Source organism: Labrus bergylta, chromosome 8 (assembly GCF_963930695.1).
Source record: "Labrus bergylta chromosome 8, fLabBer1.1, whole genome shotgun sequence".
Classification (NCBI taxonomy): domain Eukaryota; kingdom Metazoa; phylum Chordata; class Actinopteri; order Labriformes; family Labridae; genus Labrus; species Labrus bergylta.
The window spans coordinates 7,813,999-7,837,102 of record NC_089202.1 but is presented as its reverse complement, the minus strand read 5'-3'; the positions used below and the strand labels follow the sequence as shown (position 1 = coordinate 7,837,102).

The following is a 23,104-nucleotide window of genomic DNA, read 5'->3' as shown; positions in this document are numbered from 1 at the left end:
AAAAATGTCTAAGATATCCCCATTTTATTGTCTTAAACTTGTTGCACCTATAAGTTTGCTCTCTATTTTTTCACAGACTGATTTGTGTTCTATTTGCAAGTAGGCTACTAATCTTTAAGGAAACACAGTCTTAACATGATGGTTATTGGGCTACATCTTCATCATGTTAAATCAACCGCCAAAGCCACTGAAAGTCCAAGAAATGATTTCCCACGCACATATAAGGGTTTACAAAACTGGATATCTGGCACGGGGAGCTTCCGTGATGTCCTTGAATGCACCACACGTTTCCAGGGAGTGGCGAAGTACACCTGTCCGACCTGTTTGAGGGATATTAGACTCCCGAGGAATTTCGTTTCCTCCCCCCCGCTGCTCCCGTCCTTTGTTTACCGGCGTCTTCTTTTCTGTGGGAGACGAAGGGTGAGAGGCAGAGGAGAGAGGGGGAGACACAGACGAGAGAGGGGGATATAGAGATGTCGGAACCAGCCACTAATCCCGCTGCCACCTCGTTCCCTGCACCAAATATTTCTCTACCTTTGGGACTGGACGTGCTGAGAACTTATTCTGGAGCCCTTGTATGCTTAGAAATAGTAAGTGTTGTTTATCAGAGGGTTAATAATGACGTTTGATGTTTATGTATTGGTGAATCCGTGTAGCCTACTATGTGGCTTTTTAGAACTAAAATTGCAGAGTAAATGTTACTGTGTTAATAATTAATGGACTCTCAGCTGAGTGAGACTTTAAACCATCCCTGCTGCTCAGTTTCACAGTTGCAAACGCGCTGATCGTCACTGAGATTGCCTGAGGCTGGGTATACTGTTTGCGCTTGACAGGCAAATAAAGGGCAAATATGGCCTCAAGCAACGTGGTGTCTCGATTAAACACCTGTTGTTGAGATGCAAGGCCTGTAAAATATCAAAAATGTATTATGAGCTTGTTATCCTCTCATAATATTGTGTTATAAGTTACAAGTGCTAGCCTTCCTTGTCTCGACGTCTTTACAAACTCACTCTTAGTTTAGGATTATTTGCGTACTTATCTGTGGACTATTTGCAGGTGATGGCCTTTTTGTCTCTAACTAGGCCTTCACATAAAATAACCATTTACATGCAGAGTTGTTGTCTTAAGCTATGTCCAATGTAGAAGCTTTTCCCCAGTCTTGTTATTGGTACCTTTCTGTCAATATCCTCATTTGTCTATAAACACCTGATGTCAGTGGTGTTACCTTAATGCATTCATTGTCTTTAATGTTCCATTTCAGCTTTTATTTCTTGGGTTGGGTTCACACCGAACTCAACAGTAGGTTATCCTTATGGCCTTGCAATAACAAAAAAAAGGTGCAGGACACATGGACAACTATGGAGATTGAGCAATAAACTGCTTAAAGCGTGAGAAAAAAATATAAGCAACTTTTGAATGATGCAAATATATGACACAGTTGAGGATACATCAATCAGATATGTTTGCTGGTGATATGATAGTGTCTTTGTCAAAGTCTGCATAAAAGTCACTGACTCTTAACACTAACACATCCATTTCCAGTTACACTACTGATCAAATATTAAATAGAGTTGCACTCAGTGATGCTAACCTTTTACATTTAGCAAATACAAAGCTCTGATATCAGATAAGAAATGTTGCCAGCAGAGTTTAGGTTTTATACATATAGGTTCTAAGAGTAAAAAAAAATCCCCTTGCTAATGTAAATATGTAGAATTGTTGCAAACTATTGAGTGCTTTCAAGCCTGTAATTTTACAAATCTGACCACGGACACAATAAATTGTTAAATGGATTAAAGGAGTTTCCTGATGCTGAGTTTAATTTCAGCATAATAAAAATGACCAACAGGGACCCCGTGCACAAACAGCCCAGGTCCTCGGGTGCCGATAGGTTGCAGGAACATGAGTAAATAAAATAATAAACCGTTGCACATTGAAAACTATTCAACTGTCACTTTATTGAGAGCGAACAATGCATCACACCTGTAGCTTCCTCAGGTTCACCCAGCATTCATTTCAGCATATCAAATTAAATAACAGCTTGTATATATCTCCAGATATTTGGTGGTCTGGTATGGATCCTGGTGGCCTCCTCCAACGTGCCCGTGCCCTTGCTGCAGGGCTGGGTGATGTTTGTCTCCGTCACCACCTTCTTCCTCTCCTCTGCTTACCTCACACTCCTTGTCTCTGGCTTGGCAGATCGCATCAACACTGACTGGAACTTTTTGGTATGTTCTACTGTAGATAAATGCGGATCATATCACTCATGTGCCCATCTGTATATCTGTCTATCTTTCTATTCATTCTTTCATTCTTCCATTTCTCTGTTGAGCTGACTAGTTCACAGCTGTCTACAAACATTGCACAAATTACTATAACAAGCTGTATAAAGAGAAGTATCTTTAGAAAAATCAGCCTCATAGTGCTTTTAGAGGTCTGTAAGGTTATGCTTAAAAGATGTTTGGGGGGGTTTTAGATTTATTTTTGGGCGTGACAGGAAACGTTGGGGGGGGGGCGGAAGCGTGGGATGACAAATATTTACAGTCTATGGGGATGACATGCAGCAAACAGCCGAGGTCGGATTAGAACCCATGGCTGCTGGGACAAGGACTATAGCCTCAATACATGGGGAATGTGACATAACCACTATGCTATCTGCACCACAACATAAGATGTTTGATAATGTTCTCATGAAAACAACAGATGTTGTTGGGTGCCTGAATAGTCTGAAATGGTTCAGTAACATGTGTAAACTTTATGTTTGAACTATTTAAGTTGTAAGTCGGTTGACTTATTTATACCGAAACACATTCATATGATAGAGAAATCTAATATCGTGGCTGAAATTGCTTTCTCTTTGGATGTTTGAACATATTGCAATTTTTTTCTTCTAATGATGCCAAGTAAATGTTTTCTTTTTTTTGCTAATGGGATTTCTGGAAATGTAACATAATATAAAAACTAGTCATAGAGTCGGCTTAACATTAAGGACAGTTAAGGACAAACATTAACTTGTGACATTACCCACAAAATCATGGCACTTCCCCAAGTATGGAAACCCATTTGAGGTTATTGTGTCATTATCTGACTCAGTGGTAAATGTGTTCATGTGTGAAATCTTTGATTTCTTACATAATGCATCACTTCTTTAATCCAACATTTAAAAACTTTGTATAAAAGCCATAAGAAGAAATTACTGTAGTTTACTGAAAAACATTGTTAAATATTATATCTTATCTGCATTTGTAAATCCATATGTTGGGTATCTGGGGTTTGATTTGAAACCGCTGGTGACTAAAGAGCTCTTTAGAGAACAGGCAACAAAGTGAGGCAGATTATTTATTAATTCACCATCTTGTGCACAAAGCTTTATGCCAATTATAGAAAGATAATGCTCAGATGAAACTCAATCGTTTTAGCAATGTAATCTTAACCATAATGTGTACAGGCAAAGTCTATTACAGTGCTCTGACTGACAGGTAGTCCGTGTAGACCTCAGGTAAGGACATGTAGGTGACCGTGAAATACAGAAAGTACTGTTATAAGATAGCTTTAAACACTTTCCATAACACAAGCTTCAGAAATGTGTTATCACACAGCAGGTTTATCTTCAGTTCTTCAGGGACCACAATCGACTCAAACCAAAAGTTCCTCACATGAGCTTTAATGCAAAAAAAAAAGTTTATCCTTGTCCTTGTCTTATACCTTGGAAGTTATGATAGCTGTTATGTTCGGTTCATTGACTAACTGAGCTGACTAAGCTGAAAATGAATCAATGATGAAAGTTAGTGTTAGCTAAAATGTAAAATGGCTTTTTCTGTAACTTATGCACAGTACACCATTTAGCTTAATGCATTATGGATGAAGATGCCACATATTAGCACTGTTGCTGAGGTCATTTGTAGGGGTGGGAGTCACAGGGTAACCAACCATACCATACCCATGCAGTATGTCATATGTGGCCCAAGACATTGATAATATCCCGATACAGCAAATTTGTGATCATCTATATTTTGTAAGATAATCATAAAATGATTTATGTCCATATCTGATTAGCTGAAGGCCATAAAATACCCATAAAAAGGTCAAGTGGAGGATTAATGTATTAATTCAATGCAATCTGAAGTCACTTTCACCGCTTATCTCATGGGTGTCTGACATTAGCCCACTGTCTTCTTCGTCTTTGTCCAATTTACTTCAGTTCACTTTAGGCTCATGCATGTCAAAACCACCACTTTGAGGGATTTAAAGTGGTGACACAATGATTCAAAGTTGCAGTGAAATCTGTTTAGAGCGACTTTATTTGAAGTAATAAAAAAATTCAATATTTGGCAGCAGGGATTCCATAAATTTATCACGAGTCAGGATGGCGATATATTGCTCTATCAGTATTTCTTCCCACCCATAGTAATTTGTATCTTAGTGAAAATCAACAACTGTTGGCTTGTTTTCATGTAAATACATCAAATAAATTGATGCGAACCTACATCTTGTTTTATATAACATGAAATAACTGTTAAAGACATTCTCTCACAATGAACTATGATCAACAGAAGTTCAATAAAAGAAAAAGTGCGACCCTGTTCCATGTTCTTGTGTTGTGCTGTGTCTTTGTTTTGAACCGTTAAAGTCTGGGCTCTCAGACAGGGCCGTTTTGCCTCAGCCTCTTGATTCTGCTCCCAGGAGTAGCCAGGCTTGGTGGGTTGTTTGTGTCCAGCCGAACAATGAATGACATGTATGATGAGCTCACACCAATGTGTAACAAAGGCCTGCCTGTAGTCCGGCCAGGCTCACACAGTCGACAACACAAACTCTCATTAACCTTCTTCACTATCAAAGACGCACTCTCTCTCTCTCTCTGTGTTTCTTAAATCCTTCTATCTTTCTTTGCTTTCATTCTTTCTATAATGAATTCATCAATATTACATGTTTCCACTCATCTACTTTTTTCTGTTGAATTCTTTTATTTGTCATGTTTGTTGTTTCAACCATTTTATACGATACAATTGTTGTAAAATGTTGATGTTTTGACAGCCTGCCTCTCTTACCAGTACACTTTGTTTAGTGTTGTGTAAACTGGAAGTTGTTCTGCAGGTTTACAGGGGAAAAAACATGTTTTAACTTTGATAATGGCTGCACTTGTTTGCCTGTTCACTAAGCAGCCATAGTCTCTTGAACTTGTATTTGTCTTTTGTAATGCTTTCTTTCTGTATTTTCTCAGGACGTGTTTTACCATTTTTTGGCTCTGCTTTTCTACTTTGCTGCCTTTGTGTTGGAGGCAGCAACTACAGCAGCTAATCGAGGAGCTCACATCATCCAACTGAACGGCACTGGAAAAGTCCTGTGTACAGCCAACACACAGGGCACGATATTCACAGTCCTGAGTGAATACCAATACAGTGTTAATGTAGCAGCCACGGTGAGTGCTGAAGATTTCATTAAAGCAATTTCAGCATAAATCACTCACAGTGCAATGTGAATGAAGATAAGCTCATTGTTTGTTCACTTTGGAGAGAAGTAGGTAAAAGTGTCATAAAGATATAACTAAGAAATGCATTCTGCACTATTTGATGACATGAAAGAGTGTCAATGTAGTCAGAGGCAATTCTAAAGTCTGTTGGGGCCCTAGTCAAAAATCAATTGGGGGGGAGGCTGCATTCAGCAGGGCAACGAGAGTGAGTGCTGTCAGATGGGGCCCCTATAGGGAGGTTTCCTACTGTCATTGCAAATTTTGCACATATTGGGCTGCTGCCTTGCCTGTTGACAAGCAGCACCTCTGCATGTAGTCTTGAATAATCAGAAAGCTGTAAACAGTTAAGTAAGGTCTTATTTTGATTAAAGTGAAATATACCCTCACTAATGTGCTGTCAACAATTTTAAAATCAGTAAGACACATCTTCTGTGCCTGTTTTTTTGTTATCTGTACATTATATCTGTCAAAGAAGAGTTCAGTTTGAAAGAGATTCTCAACGGTCTCTGTGTCAGCTGGGGCCCCTATAGGGAGGTTTCCTACTGTCATTGCAAATTTTGCACATATTGGGCTGCTGCCTTGCCTGTTGACAAGCAGCACCTCTGCATGTAGTCTTGAATAATCAGAAAGCTGTAAACAGTTAAGTAAGGTCTTATTTTGATTAAAGTGAAATATACCCTCACTAATGTGCTGTCAACAATTTTAAAATCAGTAAGACACATCTTCTGTGCCTGTTTTTTTGTTATCTGTACATTATATCTGTCAAAGAAGAGTTCAGTTTGAAAGAGATTCTCAACGGTCTCTGTGTCAGCTCTCGAGTCAAACAGCGACATCTTCAGGCACTGAGCTCATTGTGACCACAGGAATATAAGGAACATGAAATGACTTTTTTTGTATCAGTGTAGAGGCGATAAAAACAATATAAAAATGTATGAATAAACATTGTGATACTTTTCTGTATTATTTTTTGGGGGAAACAGCCCGATTGGCGGTTTATCTGACTGAGTTTTTCTCTTCATCTTCTTTTCTCTCCTTTTCATGCTCCAGATATTTGCGTTTGCAGTGACACTATGCTATGGCTGCAGTTTGGCGATGGGTTTCAAGAGATGGAGGATGTAACCAAGAAAACCAGCACGCACTAGCTCCTGTAACTGCAGTATAACATGTATAAAACCATCAGCCTCACCATCCAGAGCGCCATAAAGACCACTGCTCTTTAGTTCAGTGGGAAATGATAGATGACAACATTTCTGGTCCAATCATGGCCTTTGAAGATGTTTTGATAACAGGGTATAAAACTGAACTTTAACTATAGGTGTATCTAACTCCAGATACGCTATCCTTTACCCCAAAGAAAAGTCTTTGTGGAAGGAGGAGGAGGAGAAAAGTTATAATAAGGCTATACAGGGTACTTTTGAAAGATGTATGCAACAGTTATGGTTTTGACATCAAGTTTGCTGATCATAAAAAACTTGCCCAATTTCTTGAGTAACATCCTCATTGGAGGGAACATTTCCCATTTCCAAAACCACAAAAACATCCCTACTAGCGTGTCACTAATGAGAAATGAAAAACTAAACATGTTGATGGTGCAATATTTTTACTGTCCTCTGGTTACCTTTGTGACAAAGAGCTGTAAACTCACTCTGCATTTAACTGCTGTAACTTTTTTAACGTGGTCATTCTATAAAATGTGGATCTAGTGCTTGAATGTTGTTTTGCTGTTGAGCACTTTTTTGTCCGATTTTCTCTGTATATCATAATTGTAACATTATAACATTTTAGCTCTTCTTAGTCCTCATCAGGTTCTAATAACTGAGACTGTTTAAAGGTGCACTATGTAGTTTTGGTAGAGAAATGTAAAAGTTGGAGAAGTGTACAGATTCTGTGGTCTGTTCATAACTCGATACACAAACTGTCCTCAGAGGAAAATTTGGTCCCTGTAACACTGTTTGAAGATAAAATGCTACGTGAGAAGTTATGGTGGGGGGTCCACAACAGTGAAACCGTAACTCTCCTGGTAGCTTTTTAGCTCCAAACAGAGTTCCAGGGACCCATTTTACCTTTGAATAAAGTTTGTGTATTTAGTTCAGAAAGTATAGTATGGAATTGTTTCACTTCTCCAACTTTCAAATTGCACTACCAATCTTTAAAAGTGCACTATGCACCTTTAAAAGTTCTGAGTAAAGTCCATGTGGTTAACTAATGTACTATTTGATAAGTATAATATTTTATCAGATTCAATAAAAAAGAATTTTGTATTTTGTAACTTTATTTCTCATGTGAGACATGATTAATTACTCAGATTTACTGTATTTAACTTTTTATGCACTAGGCCAATGAAGTGATATTAATTAAAAAATTGTTTGAATGTATGATTTAGAAACCTGCTGCTTTGATGTAATTAATGTAGCCTATATTAGAAGTACAGAAATAAAAGTTTTGAAGAATAACATCATGTCTGCATCATTGAATAACGTACTGTAATCAGCTGTCTTTTCTCATGCTACTACTATGTGTCACCAAAGTAAAAAAAAATGTTTTTAACATCTACAGCAAATATTCAATTTTACTTTACACACACTACTACGACTTCACATTTCCTGGTGTACAGTAATATAGTTTAAAGCATAGGAATATTTTATTGTTGGAAAGTCTAAAATGATATTATGGCTTTCTTTAAACATGGATTGGTTCAAGGAAAAGTTGACCTGAAATCATAAATTCCCAAATGCACTAAAGATGTGTTTTATAGGAATGGATACATTGTTGTAAGTTTTTACTTCTGTAATTGCATGACAAACTTAATATGAAATTGCTGTTTTACATTTGAACTTCCTACTGGGATTTTGTGTTGTAACTTTTTATGTCTACCACTAGATGCCACCAGTAACCAACAACAACTCAACTTTTCCACATGAGCCATTGATATCAAAACTTTGGCATCAACAAAATATGCTTTAAATTGTTGTGCTTGTATAATTCACTCTACACACTCACAAGGCAAAAACATACTGAGAATGTTTTAATATTTCAACGTGTAGGGTACTTATAAAAACAATATCTAATATTATCCGTCTTGTGTTTAAGTGCAGTTTTGAACGATAATCAGGATGTTACCATCACCTCAAAACTAGAATAGTTCTCAGTTAATTTCCTTATTTTAAAACAAAAAAAATGATAGATCATCTCACCTTACTTTAGAAACCTTGTGTTAAAAAAACAAATGATGGCCTCTTCTTGGGTTTGGGTAGTCAGTCCTACTTTTCCCTATTACTACACCCATGTAGGTAATGTGACCACATAAAAGTAATCGAAAGACTTTAGCATTCACTGCTCACCTTTTTGTATGTCCCATTAAAACAGAGTCAAGTAGAACAAAATAATACATACCGGAAGTAGAATTTCACACGAAACATTGTGTTTTAAATAATATGAAATAAATCTACATGTATAAACACAAGTGTTGCTCACTACAGTCAAGTGTTGCTTTTTATTTTCAGTAATCTTAAAACCATTCTTTTTGGACGAGTTTAAAACTTAATAAACTTAATAAAATATATATTTGTTTTGGGTGAAAAAACTATGAACCGGAAGTGCGTGTTGTGTTGATTGAGGCGGGCTTGTTGGATGTTTCTCGTGGAGGTTTTTCTTACTCAGTCGGTGTTGAGAAAGCAGCGAGAGCAACTGCGAGTGTTGGTGTTTACCTGACAGGATACAGACACATTTTTCCTGCCTGAACGCCGTGGATTATATCCAGTTTCGACTATTAATCTGCAAAAGGTTGTCTTCAGGGTCCAGCCATGGGTATGAGCGGGACGGCGTGGAGAGGAGAGGGGGATTTAAATTTCTCTTTCGTCCCAAACAGCCTCTTTTGATTTGAAGTAAACGGTGCACCGCAGCAGGATCCAGCTGTGCTTCCTTTCTCGTTTGGCTCAGACTAAAGTAGTTCTTCGTCGATTCCAGAGTAGAAAACACTACACTTTGAAAGTTTTTTTTCGGTTTTTTTTGGACGGAGTTTTTTGGGCTTTCCTAGAGAGCGGAGGTGACCTGAAAGCGGCTCACGGAGTCGGCACTGCCCGCTGGAGTCTCCTGAAAATGGAGGCTGTCGAGAAGGAATGCAGCGCACTCGGAGGACTCTTCCAAACTCTTATCGGAGACATGAAAGTAAGACAAATGAACTTTACAAAACATTATATATTATCAGAAAGACATTTGACTAGGCATAAAAACTAACTTTCCCTTCTAGTCAACTTCCAAAAGACCAATGATAAACAGTTTGTATTTAATGGTCCGACTCCTGATTAGGTTTTTAACTTCAATATCAACATTGAGCATAATAAATATATAAAAACAATAACTTTTAGGCTAGATATAATTAAGTAATTTAAGACTTTCTGAATTGTATGTATAATAATCAACGTTACTTTATTGTTTATATTGTTTATAGGTGCTTTAAATTACACAAATATTTTTTATCCCTGCACGGGTTATGTACATTTCTTGTATAAATCTATTTTTAATTGCACAGTTCAAGTTTGATTCATCTAGGGGTATTCTTTAAATCTTTTTTTCAGGTTAATATATATATATATATATATATATATATATATATGTGCATGGGAGGGGGGCGTCGGTTTTGCGGTTTAATTTGTAACAAATGTTTCATGTCATGTATGTCTTTGTAACCTGCTACTGGATGCTTTGAATTTCCCTCAGGATCAATAAAGTATCTATCTATCTATCTATTCTTTTCTATTGGAAAAATACATCAAGGTCTATAGATTCATTTGTTCAAGTTTAGTAAGTGGCCCTTATAATATGGACTAAATAGGGCTAGTTAGTCTAAAAACGTGTCTTATTTTAGAGTTATTTTTACATCTTGGATGGGACAATTAGGAGATTTCTCAGCTGTTGTACTTGGCTGGAGGAATGTAGAGAATGTAGCTGTCAGGGTAGAAAATTACCCTCAGCGTCTGAAGGATTTGACATGTGTAGGTCAAATGACCGGCCATCGGGTCTACTGGAGTCAGATAGTTTGTTATGAATACTGCTCAGACATTCAACACTCCTCAGGGCCCCTTGTCTCACTTCACTGGGTAGTTCATGTATCCCCTGTCTCTGTGTGTATATGATTTGTCTTAGCATATAGGCTGGAAGTTCACATCCCTACAGGAGCATGTTCTTTTCCAGTGCCACAGATAAGGCTGTGTACCCTACAAATGATTGTAGTTGAAACTTAGCAAGTGTAGAAGCTTAATCCGTCAACAAGAGGAGTAATATTTGGTAGTAATAATGCAACAACAGAAAAGGGGGGAAAAAGCCATTCATGTTGTGCTGTAGTGTTTGATTTTTAAATATAAGCAGGCAGAGCTGCTGGTGGTGACCTCTTGATTTTAAGAGACCTGTAGGAACCAAAGTGGTGTAAGGGAGATTGGGCGACAGGGAGGGGAAAGAGAGGTCCTTTAGGGTTGACTTGATTGTTGGGTGTAATGTTTGACAGTATACCATGACATTCCTCAGACCCCTGACAGTAGAAGCACATCGGTGACAAACATATGCTCAAGCTATATGTTACTCAGCAGAGCACTTTCTTTAAAAAAAAATGCATCAGTAAAGTAGTATCCTATCCTATACCTGGTATGTGATTAAAGTGTGGTTTTGTGAGCTAAAATGAATGTTTTCTGTATGAATTGGGATTCCTAAATGTTTCTGGGTTGAACAAATACAACCAGGCACTATGTCATGTCTTAAACCATCATGTTATCTTCCTCTCTTTGATGCAAAATGCCACTTGTTCTCTGTGTTAGAGCTATGATAAAAGCCCCTTTAACTATTTTCAGCCAAGGACCTGAATTAGGTAAATTTAGAGTCCCATCGGGAACCAGGCTCATTATACCATAGTACTAGTGCTCTAGAGGCCTGCGACCCATTTTCTAACCTAACACAAGCAGGATATGAGTATCTGTTCTCCCATTAACAGGTAACAAATAACTTTAAAAAGTTGAACACAATTGTGTTAACAAAGCACACTGTTTGAAAAAAGTGATGTACAGTATTATTCCTGTTTAAAGGCTCATAGAGCAAATATCGTCTTGTATTTTCCCTTCCAAGTTTATGGAAAAACATTATGTTGTTATGTTGTGACATAACTGAGTGACATGCATGGGAAAGCTTTGGCCTGAGTTCTTCTTAGCCCTGCAGGTGAGGCGAGGCACCAGGTGGCCTCATGATGGCTTAACAGTTGGGTAATCGTGAGAATAGTAAAATCTGTTCTGAAAATGTATCATTCACGTTTGTCTCTCTCTGTTTTTTTTTGCACAGAGCAGCTACCCTATCTGGGAGGACTTTACCACCAAGGCTGGCAAACTGCAGTCACAGCTCAGGTGAGAACCTGTTGGTGTGCACATACAACAGATTTTATTCATCATTATTTCATGGCACCCTCTTCTTTTGCAATGATTTGATGGCATCCAACTGGACATTTAGCCTCACAATCTGTTTTGTGTGGTCAACTCAAATTTTACTCATATTTAAATTTTGTAAAAATGTGTGTGAATGTCTGATCATGTACTTTATTTTGGCCTTTACATAGTCAGTGACTATTTGACCACATGTCCTCAGACTGACAAGCACTGACAGTTTACACAAAAGCCTAACCTTCTGACAATACTGTCTGGGTTTCATTATGTGTACTTTACTCTCATTGAGTGATCTTTAAGCCTGATTTAATTTTTACGTCTAATGCTGTAAATTTACACACCTCCTGCCAAAAGTCTTCTGCTGACAATGGATGCCAATCCCAGCCACCTCTCCTAGTTGGTTTTAAGTGGACACGTGTCAGAAGACAAACAGCCCATGACAGCTGAAATAAAAGCTCATTGTCCAGCAAGTACTGTAAATATGGATGTCCTGTGGTCTAAATTATTCTTTGATTAACTTAACATGGCAGTTCTCTAGCCATTTAAGTGTCCACGTGTCCTGGGACAGAATCATACTGACAGTTTTATAAAGGCTCAGGGACTTAACAATACTTCCCAGGGGCCAATCAGTGTCCCATTTGTCCATTTTCTCAGTATTAAGGCTAAATAATGGTGATATGTTATTCAAGTGTCTCCATCATTCAGAGGTTAAATATGTGACCCTGCCATGTTAACACTCCGGGGAGTATTGGTGGCCGTCTTGCTAATGACTGGAGGTTTGGCACTGGAGAGCTCTGTGTCTGGATTATGGAGCAAAGAACAGATCTACGTATATAAATATATAAGTGAACAAATAGTGAACTTAAGTATTTCATTCCAGGGCTCGACATTATAAATTAGGTTTTCTCTGATAAAAAACACGTTTGGTAAAATGGTTTTAAAACCATCAGATACAGACAAAACCTGATCTTAAATCAGCATTCAAAGGAAAAAAACACACAGCATGCAAATACCATAGATCAGAGCGGCCAGGAACTCCACTGGTCAATGGTGCTATGCAGACGCAAATCTGCAACAGGAGATCAACAGGAGACTCCAGTGTGAAGAGGAGAACATGACGCTCAGAGAACTTGAATCCGTTCTTAAGCGCACCACAGGACTTGTCAAACTATATGAACAAGACCAAAGAGGAGCTCTTAGCAGTTGTGGCAGCTCAAAACAGCCAGCTGTAGGCCGAAAAGTTTGGGGCTGGTGCACTCAGAAAACAACTGGAGCATCAGCCAGAGATCCCCCAGCGATCTGATGGAGAAACTGAGGGCTGAATAAGAAGCTCTTGAACAGCATTTGAATGTGGCCTCTGAACTATTTCTTCAGAAGGAGGCCAATAAGGAGCTTGTGAATAAAGTGGAAGAGCTCGAAAAGGATCTAGAGCTCATAAGAAGACAACTACAACAGCAGAAATGCAAGACAGTAGAAATCCAAAGCGATTGTAATTATCAATGCAACCTGCTGCTGACTGAATTGTATAGGGCTGAAGACCTGGACAAAGAACTGAAAGAAGTTAGGCAACAGCTTCATAAGACACTTCACAGGGACCTGAAGCTTGTTGAGAAGGTCAAAGCTGAAAAAGATGCACTTGAAGAGGAGGCACGACACAGAGAGAAGGTTAGCTGGAGGACCTCAAAAAGCAGCTTCAGAAAAAAATACGAGCTGCAGCTTTGAGCTGGCCTTGACAGAGGGGGAGGCTTTGTCAGGTCACGCAGGAGGAGGTTGAAGAACTCCCAAAAGATATGGAGCTCCATACATGTGAGCCAATTGTAGAGCTGTCCCTCCCGCTAAAAAAACATCCATGTCACAGATGAGGCTGACCCTCGAGTCAAAGAAACAACTGAGATGGTCAAGGAAACATCTGAAACAGATCAGGAAATACAAGAGACGGTCCAAGAAACGGCAGAGACAGTCCAGGATACTGCTGAACTGATCCATGAAACAGCGGAGACAGAGCGAACACCTGAGACGTACCAAGAAGCATCTGTGGTCGAGCATGTCTCTTGGTGGAGGAAATTCAAAAAGGCATGCACTCTCAAACATCTTCGCAAATGTAAGCACCTGCAAATGGTGCAGAAGCGGGAGCGACCAACCCCCACCTCACACTGGGTTTTTCTCCGGGATGCTCCGGTTTCTCCCACACATAAATAAATTAAAACAATTGGATTCACAATAAAAAGTTAAAAAGTCTGAGGTTCAACTTAATAAATTCTTGAAATAATTACATATTTTCTGTGGAGTTGGATTTCTGTAGGGTTTTGTTAAATGTTCTTTATGTTTTGTTCAAAGTAAGAGTATTATATTATGATATGTCTATTGATGCCCCCAGAAAAGATCAGTTTCTCCTATTCAGGATGACTGAAGTGCCATTCATTGACAAACTATTTTAAAAAAAACCAACCTGTTTTAGCATTTATGAGTTGCTGTTACCCAACGAAGCCTGGCCTACGCCCTGCTTCAGGCTACAGTGGTTGTGGCATATGGCTGCATATGAATTACCCATGCTGCTGCACAGCTAATAAGAAGTAATATCAAAGTATGCTAATGGTGACCTACAAGTGAGGCTTTTTCCGCTACTTTAAAGCCGGTCTCCAGCGACTACAAATTTGGCAGAACTAGCCCCCCCCACCCCCCACCCAATGACCTCTGTAATCTGTTTAGGGACTGAGCTAGACAGAAGGGTACACACACACAAACTCACAGTAAAACACAAACACACCCACCTTCCCTCCTTGGCTTGGATAAGCGACTAGCCAGCAATGGAAGCAGGCATATGTCTGTGTGTGTAATGACGTCCTAAGGCATCCTGCTCTGTAATTTAAACCCTCTGTTCGCCCTTTACAAAGCAATGAGGAATCAACCAATTACAGTGTTGGGGTTGTCCTGTCATTTTTGGACCAAATATGGTGTTTTTATCCCTCCTAGTTCTGGTTTTAAGAACTAACACACACACACATGTACATGCATGCACACATAACAGAGCTTTGAAGAAGGGCAGTGCAGAATATAGGCTAGATGATTTCTAATCAAGGCCCTTTTTAACTTGTCAATGTTTGGTCTGTTTGGTGCGGCATGGTTGATGCAGCTGTGACAGGGCCAGGATTACACTCAGACCTCCCTCATTCTGGTTTTAAATTCAGAGACAACCTCAAAACTCTTAATTTAGATTATGAACTTGGTGGTTATTCAACTTGTTTGAGCTCAAAAGGAGTTACAAAATTGTTGGACTGTTGTTGAAAAGTGGACTCACAAGAACACAAACGGATGCAGTACACATAACACTAACACAACTTCTTGAAACACCCTCAATGTACTGCGTGTGTCACAGTGCTTGGTATGTTGTGTCTGAAACAAGCTGAGTTAAACACAACCTCTTTTAATGCAGATTTACTATAGCCTCACTCTAGCTTCTGTTGCACTAAGAATAGATGAGGGCAGCACTGCTGAATGTATTATTCTAAGAAAAAGCACACCACTGTACTACGCCTGGGTCCATTGGGAGTTAAGATTGGCTTGGCCAAGGCCTTACAGAATAGATATGTTAAAGTCATTTGTCTTGACCCCAGGACAGGGGCATTTGCAGATTTAAAAGCCAATAGTAGCAGCCAGGTCATTTTTGGAGAACTGTGCAAAGCTGAAGGCTTACCTTCTTGAAAGTATTGAGGATTCAAATGTGATTATGCGCCTTTGCAAATCTGTAATCATTTATTTGTTGAGAATTGGCATACTTCACTGTTGAATGTGCCAGAATACTTTTCAAGTTTTTAAAGGTAATTTCTCTCAATGCTGCTAATTTAGAAATGTATATGAAATGTGTATATCTAGGCTGTACAGATAGATCTTGAAAGTGCAGTGAATGGACTAAACAAGTTTAATAGTTGGACATTTCTCTTGTTAAAACATGGAACAGTTAACAGCAGGTGATCATGCCGAGTAGTTGTAAACTGCTGCACATTGTAGGTCAGTGTGCTGAAGCCTCTGATTCTGAAGCAGGCTTCATTTACAACCACTTCCCACATAAACCTGTTTTGCATTAATAAATCAAACCTTCGCGAACAAGACTTAGCTGCAAGTAGAATCTGATAGACCAAAGTGTTAATGGTATAAATTAGTGGGAGCAGATATGAGTTGGAGGTTACTCTGGTGCCTGCTCTGGGCTTTAAATAGAAAGGAATCTGTGTGTGCCTGCGCGTATGTTTCTTTTTCCATTTGCAAGACACACCCTTGGATCTTCTAGTGAGCCCTATATCAACACAGCACTTATTAGTCATTAAGATTTTAGATGATAAAGAAAATGAATGCCAGATCATTGACTGATGCTAAGACTTGGCTTTTACTTGAATGAAGCAGAGTATTAGGCCCTGAGTTATATATTTGCTGTTTATCAGTAGAACATCTATGTATTCCCTTTCTGCTAACCTTGTGGGAGTCAGACAGGTAAACTGTAACTGGTATTTAAACTACCAAGAACCGTCTTTAAACAGTTGAAGGATGACTTTTTAAAAATAACGTAAAACTCAGCATTAACCTTCTGTCTTTAAAAAAATCTTCTGAGGAGTTTTTAAAGAATATAACATAGTGGTTCTGTTGATAGCATTGACCCATATATTCAAGGGTGCTACAGTGTGTCCCCACCTATAAGGTTGCATTAAAAGACTGGTCTAAAAATTGAGCACTTACATAGTACTGACACTAGAAAAAAAATACTTGTATACCATATCTAGAGAGTCCACCTTTTTTTTGAAGTCCTGAGCCCCACCTGATTTTTCCTCAACTACTAATTTATGCATAATACTCATACCAGTTAACAATCTTTAATGTGTAAAACTAACAAACTTCCCCTTTTAATATTTCCCAATGCACGAGTATTCCCCCAAACTGCTTTACAGCTTTTAGATACATAAAGTAGAAAAAAAAACATGAGTCTCCACCATCCTGAACTCATCTATTGTTTTGCCCAGTTATGAGAGCCACCTGTCTGGACTGTTTATGGAAACTCCCAGGTTGTGTTGTGGTGGTTTTCTGTTGGCCAGTGGACGATAACAAGGGTTTACAAATGAAGGAGCTCCTTGTTAGAACAAGCATGTTTTTGGGGCTGACTGTGCTGTGGAAAATTTCCCGCATTGTGCTTCTTCTTTTTTTTTTATCATGCATTAGGCAGTCTTGTCTTTGTTGAGGAAATCAGATATCACATAAATGCACGTGCACCACATGCACGTTCATCTTCTGTGATGTTAATCATGTGAGGGCTGTTGATGCAGCCTGTCGCAAGCAAAGTAACAAGTCAGTAAGACAGCCAGAAAGGCAGTCAATGTGGGTGTTACCACATTTTGCATGCAATTTAAATACTTTGTAAGCTTTACAAGGTTACCAAAAGGCATGTTGAAGTTGTGAACCACAGGCACAAGCCCCTTTTCCATTTTAGAACTGATCATAGTAGTTCTCCCATTGATCCTTTCTTCAACCTGCAAGTGTGGCAAACTTAGCTCCAGAGCGGCTCTGCTGAGCCAGACAGATTCCATCGCTCTCTAAGTAATCACATAGACATTCCTCACACAGTAGGGCACGTTTGAGTTTACACACATGCCAAGCACTTAGAATATATCTTACACACTTCAATTTCAGACGTCAGGGGCTGATTAAAGGTTCTTAATCTGAAATGTCACACACAAGCGTGCATGAATGCACATGCTAAGTCTCTTTACTTTTTTATCTGCTTTTTCAAGCAAATGAAGAGTTTTCTTTATCAGATCATTTGTCTCTGCCTGCCAACACTTGTGTGTAAGATGATCAGCCACCTGAGCTATGACATTTTTCGTTGATATGGAGTTTTTTTTTCTCCTAGGGCGACTGTAGTTGCTGTGGCTGCTTTCCTGGATGCCTTTCAGAAAGTGGCCGACCTGGCTACCAACTCACGAGGTACGTAGATACTGTATATGTTCACAGATTTAGAGGCTTTAGTGCCTGAGCAGTTGTCTGTACCCCTGACCCATTCCCCATTTTAGTTTCCTATTTAGCACAGTGCTTACTGGGATAAATCAGTTACTTCACTGTTTAACAGCCTGTTTCTGGGCACCTATGTGTTAGTGTGTTTGTCTGTGTAGCCCCACTGGGCAAGTCCATTTTTTGGGCCGACTGTGCTGAGAAGTTCTATGGGTTGTTTGCTTTATCGTATAGGTAGTAAATCCCTCACTATGCTGTTTGAAGCTCTGTGGCTGGCTTTGTCTTCAACCTCTACTCCCCTTCCCCTGCTTTCTGCCCCGACGCCACCCCCGCCAACACCGCCTCTGCTACATCTGGACACTCTGCTAGGGTCTGCTTCCACTCTGTATGTGTATGAGAAAGAAAGAGAGAGAGTGAGAGATCACACCTCTCCCGAGCGTTGACACCTCCAGTCCTGCTCTTTACTATTAATAGGAACTGAGACAGACACACACATTCATCACCTCAGTCACTGCAGAGAGAAAGAGAGAGGGGGAATAGAGCTAGGAGAGAGAAAGAGAGAGAGATGCGGAGTACTGGAAGTCATTACACCCTATCTGTCTCACTCACCCCTTGTAAATGTTTGCAAAAGAGTTAGGTTCACTCAGCTGAGGAGCATTGCATCATCCTTGATCTGCTCTTCCATCACTTTCTTCACCCCGTCCCTCTACTTATTGTGTTGTAGGTTTGCTATATCGCATGACAAGGCTGTCATTTATGTGCTTTGTAACTCAGGTTTCACTGCACACCTGGGCACTGAAACATAGAGGAAATCATAAATAATGATTTATATATCTCTTGTTAGATTATCTGACTGAATCAGAATAAGGATCATTGCCAAGCATCCAAGAAATTTGACTTGGTGTTAGGGTGGAAAAACAACTGACAGATATAGAATAAAGAGTGACATGCAATATTAAATAAAATATCAAAACACAAAATGGACAGAAGGTTCACAAACACACACACACACAATGAAGCAACTGTACAGTTGTGCATGCATTTGCATAATTAAGGGTGAGTGCAAATATCTTTAAGTGGAAAGTTACACACAGGGTTGCAGGGGAACACAGGTCCACATAGAAACAGTATCTTCCTTCTTATTAGTGCTTCACCTATGCCGTGACTCAAATAATTGTAGAAAAGTGGAGGTACTGTTGTAATGGCAACTTTAAATAAATAAAATGTTCCCCTCTCACACACACAAGGACACACACAACTTAAACAAAGATTTCCTGACTGCAGATAGGTTTGTCAGTATATTTAAAGCGATGCAAGACTTCAAGCTTTGCACATACGCTATAGAGATTGGCTATCGATGCTCAATTTGTGTTGAGAGAGCAAATGATTATTAAGTCAATATTTCATGTTTGCCTATTCTTGAAGAATTAATGTATGAGCAAATTTAGGGTTCATGTGAAGCTATTACAAAGCAAATAAAAAGATGCTGCAGGACAGGAGGGTAACTGTGGTAGAAAGCTTTTCTCATTATACCTCAAAACTAAAGTGTACTTATTTTCATGAGCAATATTGTTACATGGCTAACTATGGTGTTTGGTTGCTGAGAGGCATGTTGTAATTGTTAATGTACTGAGGAGTCATTTGTAACCAAGCCAAACTGCTCTGTTGGAATATAAAACTATAAAACTATGAAACAGTTGTTATGTACATGTCATGACTCTCAAAATGCCTGGGGTAGTGATCTTTCTACTCAGGCAACATATCAGCTTACTGTATTGTTCACCTTCAGAGTAAAAGAGCAGAATATATTTCCCTCCCAGCCTTTATGTTTCTGTTCATGTGTGTCTGCAGCTTTGATGTTGAAGAGCATCTGCATGGTTTTGTGACTAGATCAGATAAAGTGCAGACTGGTAGACAAGCCATTTTCTGTTTGCTCATCATACAGCCAGAGGCTTCTAAGGCCACAAAAGATGATGGCCGTTCTTTTGGTTCACCCTCTCTGTTTCCCTCTGTTTCTTGTCACCCTTGGCATAAAAAATGACAGTGCATGTACTGAATGTTGTTTAGTGTCATAATCAGAAGAACAAGACTTTCTGCCGCCTTTGTAAATGGTCATATTAATAGATAGTCTTCAGATATTGGCCGGAGCGGTTGCTCATAAAATTCAAGGGTTGATCAGTGGACTCAGAAGTCTTTGATGGGGCTGAGATGAAAGTTACTCCTTGACGCTTTTATCTGTGTTATCTCTGAGGCAGCATTTAGCAGAAACATATTTTTTCCTTTCCAGTATTAAACCAATGTACAATATTTGGTCCTCCATGTGCCAAGCAGCTTTTTTTGATCGCTTTGTGCAAAATAAAATGTATAACAAGAAATGTCTTTAACCTAAGGCCTACTCAAAATGGAAGATTCTTCTGAGTTAACTTAATGACCCCAATAAGCCTTTGTGGCAAGCGATTTAATCATATCTATTGTAGTTTAGTGTAAAACAAGGATTTCTTCCTATCAATCTTCCAGTTCTAACATCAGTAAATGAAATGCTCATGAGCTGATCATTGTGGTAAAAATTGTTTACGTTAGTTCTGGCAGTGGTCCAGTGAGAGGCTGGAGCTTCATTTAATAATCAGCTGTGGCATGCTGTTTTTGTTTCTGTATTTGTTTAAATGATTTGTTTTTACTGATCTATGAGAACCAGATGTTTTCATAAGATGAACAGAGGAGATTAAACCTGCAAACTGAGGGTACTTGGCCAGTTTTGCATTAGGTGGACCTGGCTAAGAACACCCAGTTAGAGAAGAGTGAGGGTTAGAAAAGATTGGAGGATTACAATATAAGATTTAATCCGCATTACAGAATCAGCTCACAATAAGAGACATGCATTTGCTTCTTTTCATTGATGAGAATAGTAAAGGTAAAGCCCAGCTTATAAGTTTACAGTTGAGTGAAATCAAATAACTGGAATGCCAAGTGGGGAATGTTTGAATAGAAGAAAGAAGGACTTAAGAATCCCAGCAAAGGCTTTCCTTTCCTTTTTGTCTCTTATTATGTAGTGTACTGTAGCTGACAGTGGACACACACACACACAAGCACACACAGATCACAGATTTTAAAAAAAAACTTGCTTTGGTAGAACATGCAAACACACTGTACTTAAGTGTAAATATGGGCAGTTTGTGACACCCAACTGCAAAGAATCCAACACGGGTGCTCACACACCTGTTTAAATATGTTCATTACAAGACATCTAAATTCACAGACACTCACACACACAGACACACTCACACACACAGACACACTCACACACACACTCACACACACACACACACAGACACACTCACACACACACACACACACTCACACACACAGACACACTCACACACACACACACACTCACACACACACACACACACACACACACACAGGATTAGCAGAGACCACTTGTTTCTTGGGACTTTCTCCATGCACAAAGGGGCTAACTTTGCCTCACTCTGATGCAGAACATTGGAGTGTGCATTGGCAGGACTTCTTTGCTTTTCGTTTCTACTTGTTTTTATAGCTGCATTTGCACTTCTGATCATTGTGTGTGTATTTTTTCCACTTTTGTTGACTGAGAAAGCATTTTAAGGTTCTTAATCAAATGTTTGTTTGTTTTTTCCGAAATGGAAGTGTTGTTTCTCCTGAACTTCTCAATCATATCCCCATAACAGTTTTGTTTTATCCCGTAATTTGTTTTCTGCCTTACCCTTTTGTTGTTGCAGCTTTGTTTGTTTGAGCAGGAGGTGCTAGTGTGGATAGCTCAGGTTTTCCCTCCTCTCTGCATTGTAAAAATGGATATGATTTTGACTGGTCACTTAGTTAAAAGTAAGCTAACACTGAGTCTGAGTAATGTTTGTGCTGTCAAGTTGAGCTACAAATGTATGGAAATCGTTGGGTAAAAACATTCATGACAATTTTTTTTAGAGAAATGCTTACTGTTGAGTGTCATATCAACAACAGTGATTTTCTAATTCAAATGTTCTAAATATGTATCCTTGACAGGGTTTTATATTATAATCAACATGTTTTTTTTGTTTTTCCTATAGCATTTTTACAAAAACAGGTTAAACTAACATCCTGAAGTGGGTGAATTTAGTTTGTTTGCCTTTTTTACGTGAATCCACTGATTCATTAACTGAAGTTTACACTCTCACTTTCTTCTTGCACTTATTTGATGTCATTTTTACAGCTATCTCTCTCTCTCTCTCTCTCTCTCTATCTCTATTGCCTTTTTTGGCCATATTAGCTTTCTTTCCCTGTTAAGTCCTTTCTATAGTTTAACCTTGAATCTGCCCAATAAAGTGACAACATAACATGCAGCCATTTGCCTGTATCCTTGAACTGTTAGCAAAACAAACATTTGGGCACCCACAGAGTGTCTCCTGGTAGGAACAGTGTGACCATGTTTGTTCTAATAGAGTAAATAGTTCCATTGTTTGAACTCATGATATCAAATGTAAATTATTCAGTGTTTTGGGCTGACCACAGGGATCAGGCCACATGCAACAATGTCCAAGGAGACTGACAAACAATCTGTTACGACAATGTGTGTTGCTAAAGAAGAAAATGTGACAATTTTGACAAATAGGAAACGTGGATAGAAGAAGAGAAGGCGGAGGAATAATCATTTCTCTTTTATTCATCAGGCACCAGTTCATTTTTCCATGTAGATCACCTCTACCCCCCCCCCTCTGTTTATTATTAAATAATGCTTTCCTCATAGTTTCAGTTTCATTGTATATTGGGCTATTATATGAGTCTGTTTTTGTGTGTCTGTGGGTCTATTTTTAGCTTGTCTGCGTATGTTCATAGCGCTGTATACGAGTGATACCTTTTTGTGGTATGTTCCATTCATTGAGTGTCAGAGTGACGGAGTGGCTGAGTAGTAAGAGTAACTCTGAGTCAGACACGGGGAAACTGCTGATGGCAAACTTGCTAAATTTAGGGATGAAGTCAAATCATACAACAGGCCAGACGAGGACAGCATGCGATAATTTATATCAAGGCTGTAAACTTTGATTAAGTTTGTCATTTTGCTTTTTACTTACCGGTACTTAACTATAGTCGAGGTCTATAGTCAGTGACTTGCTTTACATCTCTGCCTGCTTAGCATATTATCGCTTTTTCAAGTCTTTTTCATTAATCTATCTTAAAATATCTGTGTCTGAAACCACTACCTTAGAAT

The 23,104-nt window shown here is 38.9% G+C and overlaps 2 protein-coding genes across 6 annotated transcripts in view; both read left to right on the top strand.

Annotated features, from left to right (window-relative positions):
* Positions 1–308: 308 nt before the first annotated feature.
* On the top strand, positions 309–7,923 carry mal2 (mal, T cell differentiation protein 2). The gene is made up of 4 exons (XM_020634576.3): positions 309–590; positions 2,058–2,228; positions 5,222–5,419; positions 6,518–7,923. The coding sequence occupies exons 1-4, from the start codon at positions 474–476 to the stop codon at positions 6,587–6,589; spliced, it is 558 nt and encodes a 185-aa protein (XP_020490232.1). The 5' UTR covers positions 309–473; the 3' UTR covers positions 6,590–7,923.
* Positions 7,924–9,125: 1,202 nt separating this feature from the next.
* Positions 9,126–23,104, top strand: part of LOC109984416 (protein MTSS 1) — a 47,716-nt gene continuing 33,737 nt past the window's right edge. For all 5 annotated transcript variants that reach the window (XM_020634559.3, XM_029277489.2, XM_029277488.2 and 2 more), the window contains exons 1-3: positions 9,126–9,637; positions 11,795–11,856; positions 17,786–17,859. In XM_020634559.3, coding sequence (XP_020490215.1) covers positions 9,569–9,637; positions 11,795–11,856; positions 17,786–17,859 — 205 coding nt within the window. In that variant the 5' untranslated portion in view covers positions 9,126–9,568. The remainder of the gene's footprint in view (positions 9,638–11,794; positions 11,857–17,785; positions 17,860–23,104) is intronic.

What these genes read in the sequence shown, in the direction of transcription:
- mal2 (XM_020634576.3), top strand. Translation starts at nt 474, where the DNA reads ATGTCGGAACCAGCCACTAATCCCGCTGCCACCTCGTTCCCTGCACCA. An exon ending in CCCTTGTATGCTTAGAAATA is followed by an intron (nt 591 to 2,057) that starts GTAAGTGTTGTT and finishes ATATATCTCCAG; the next exon opens with ATATTTGGTGGTCTGGTATG. An exon ending in ACACTGACTGGAACTTTTTG is followed by an intron (nt 2,229 to 5,221) that starts GTATGTTCTACT and finishes GTATTTTCTCAG; the next exon opens with GACGTGTTTTACCATTTTTT.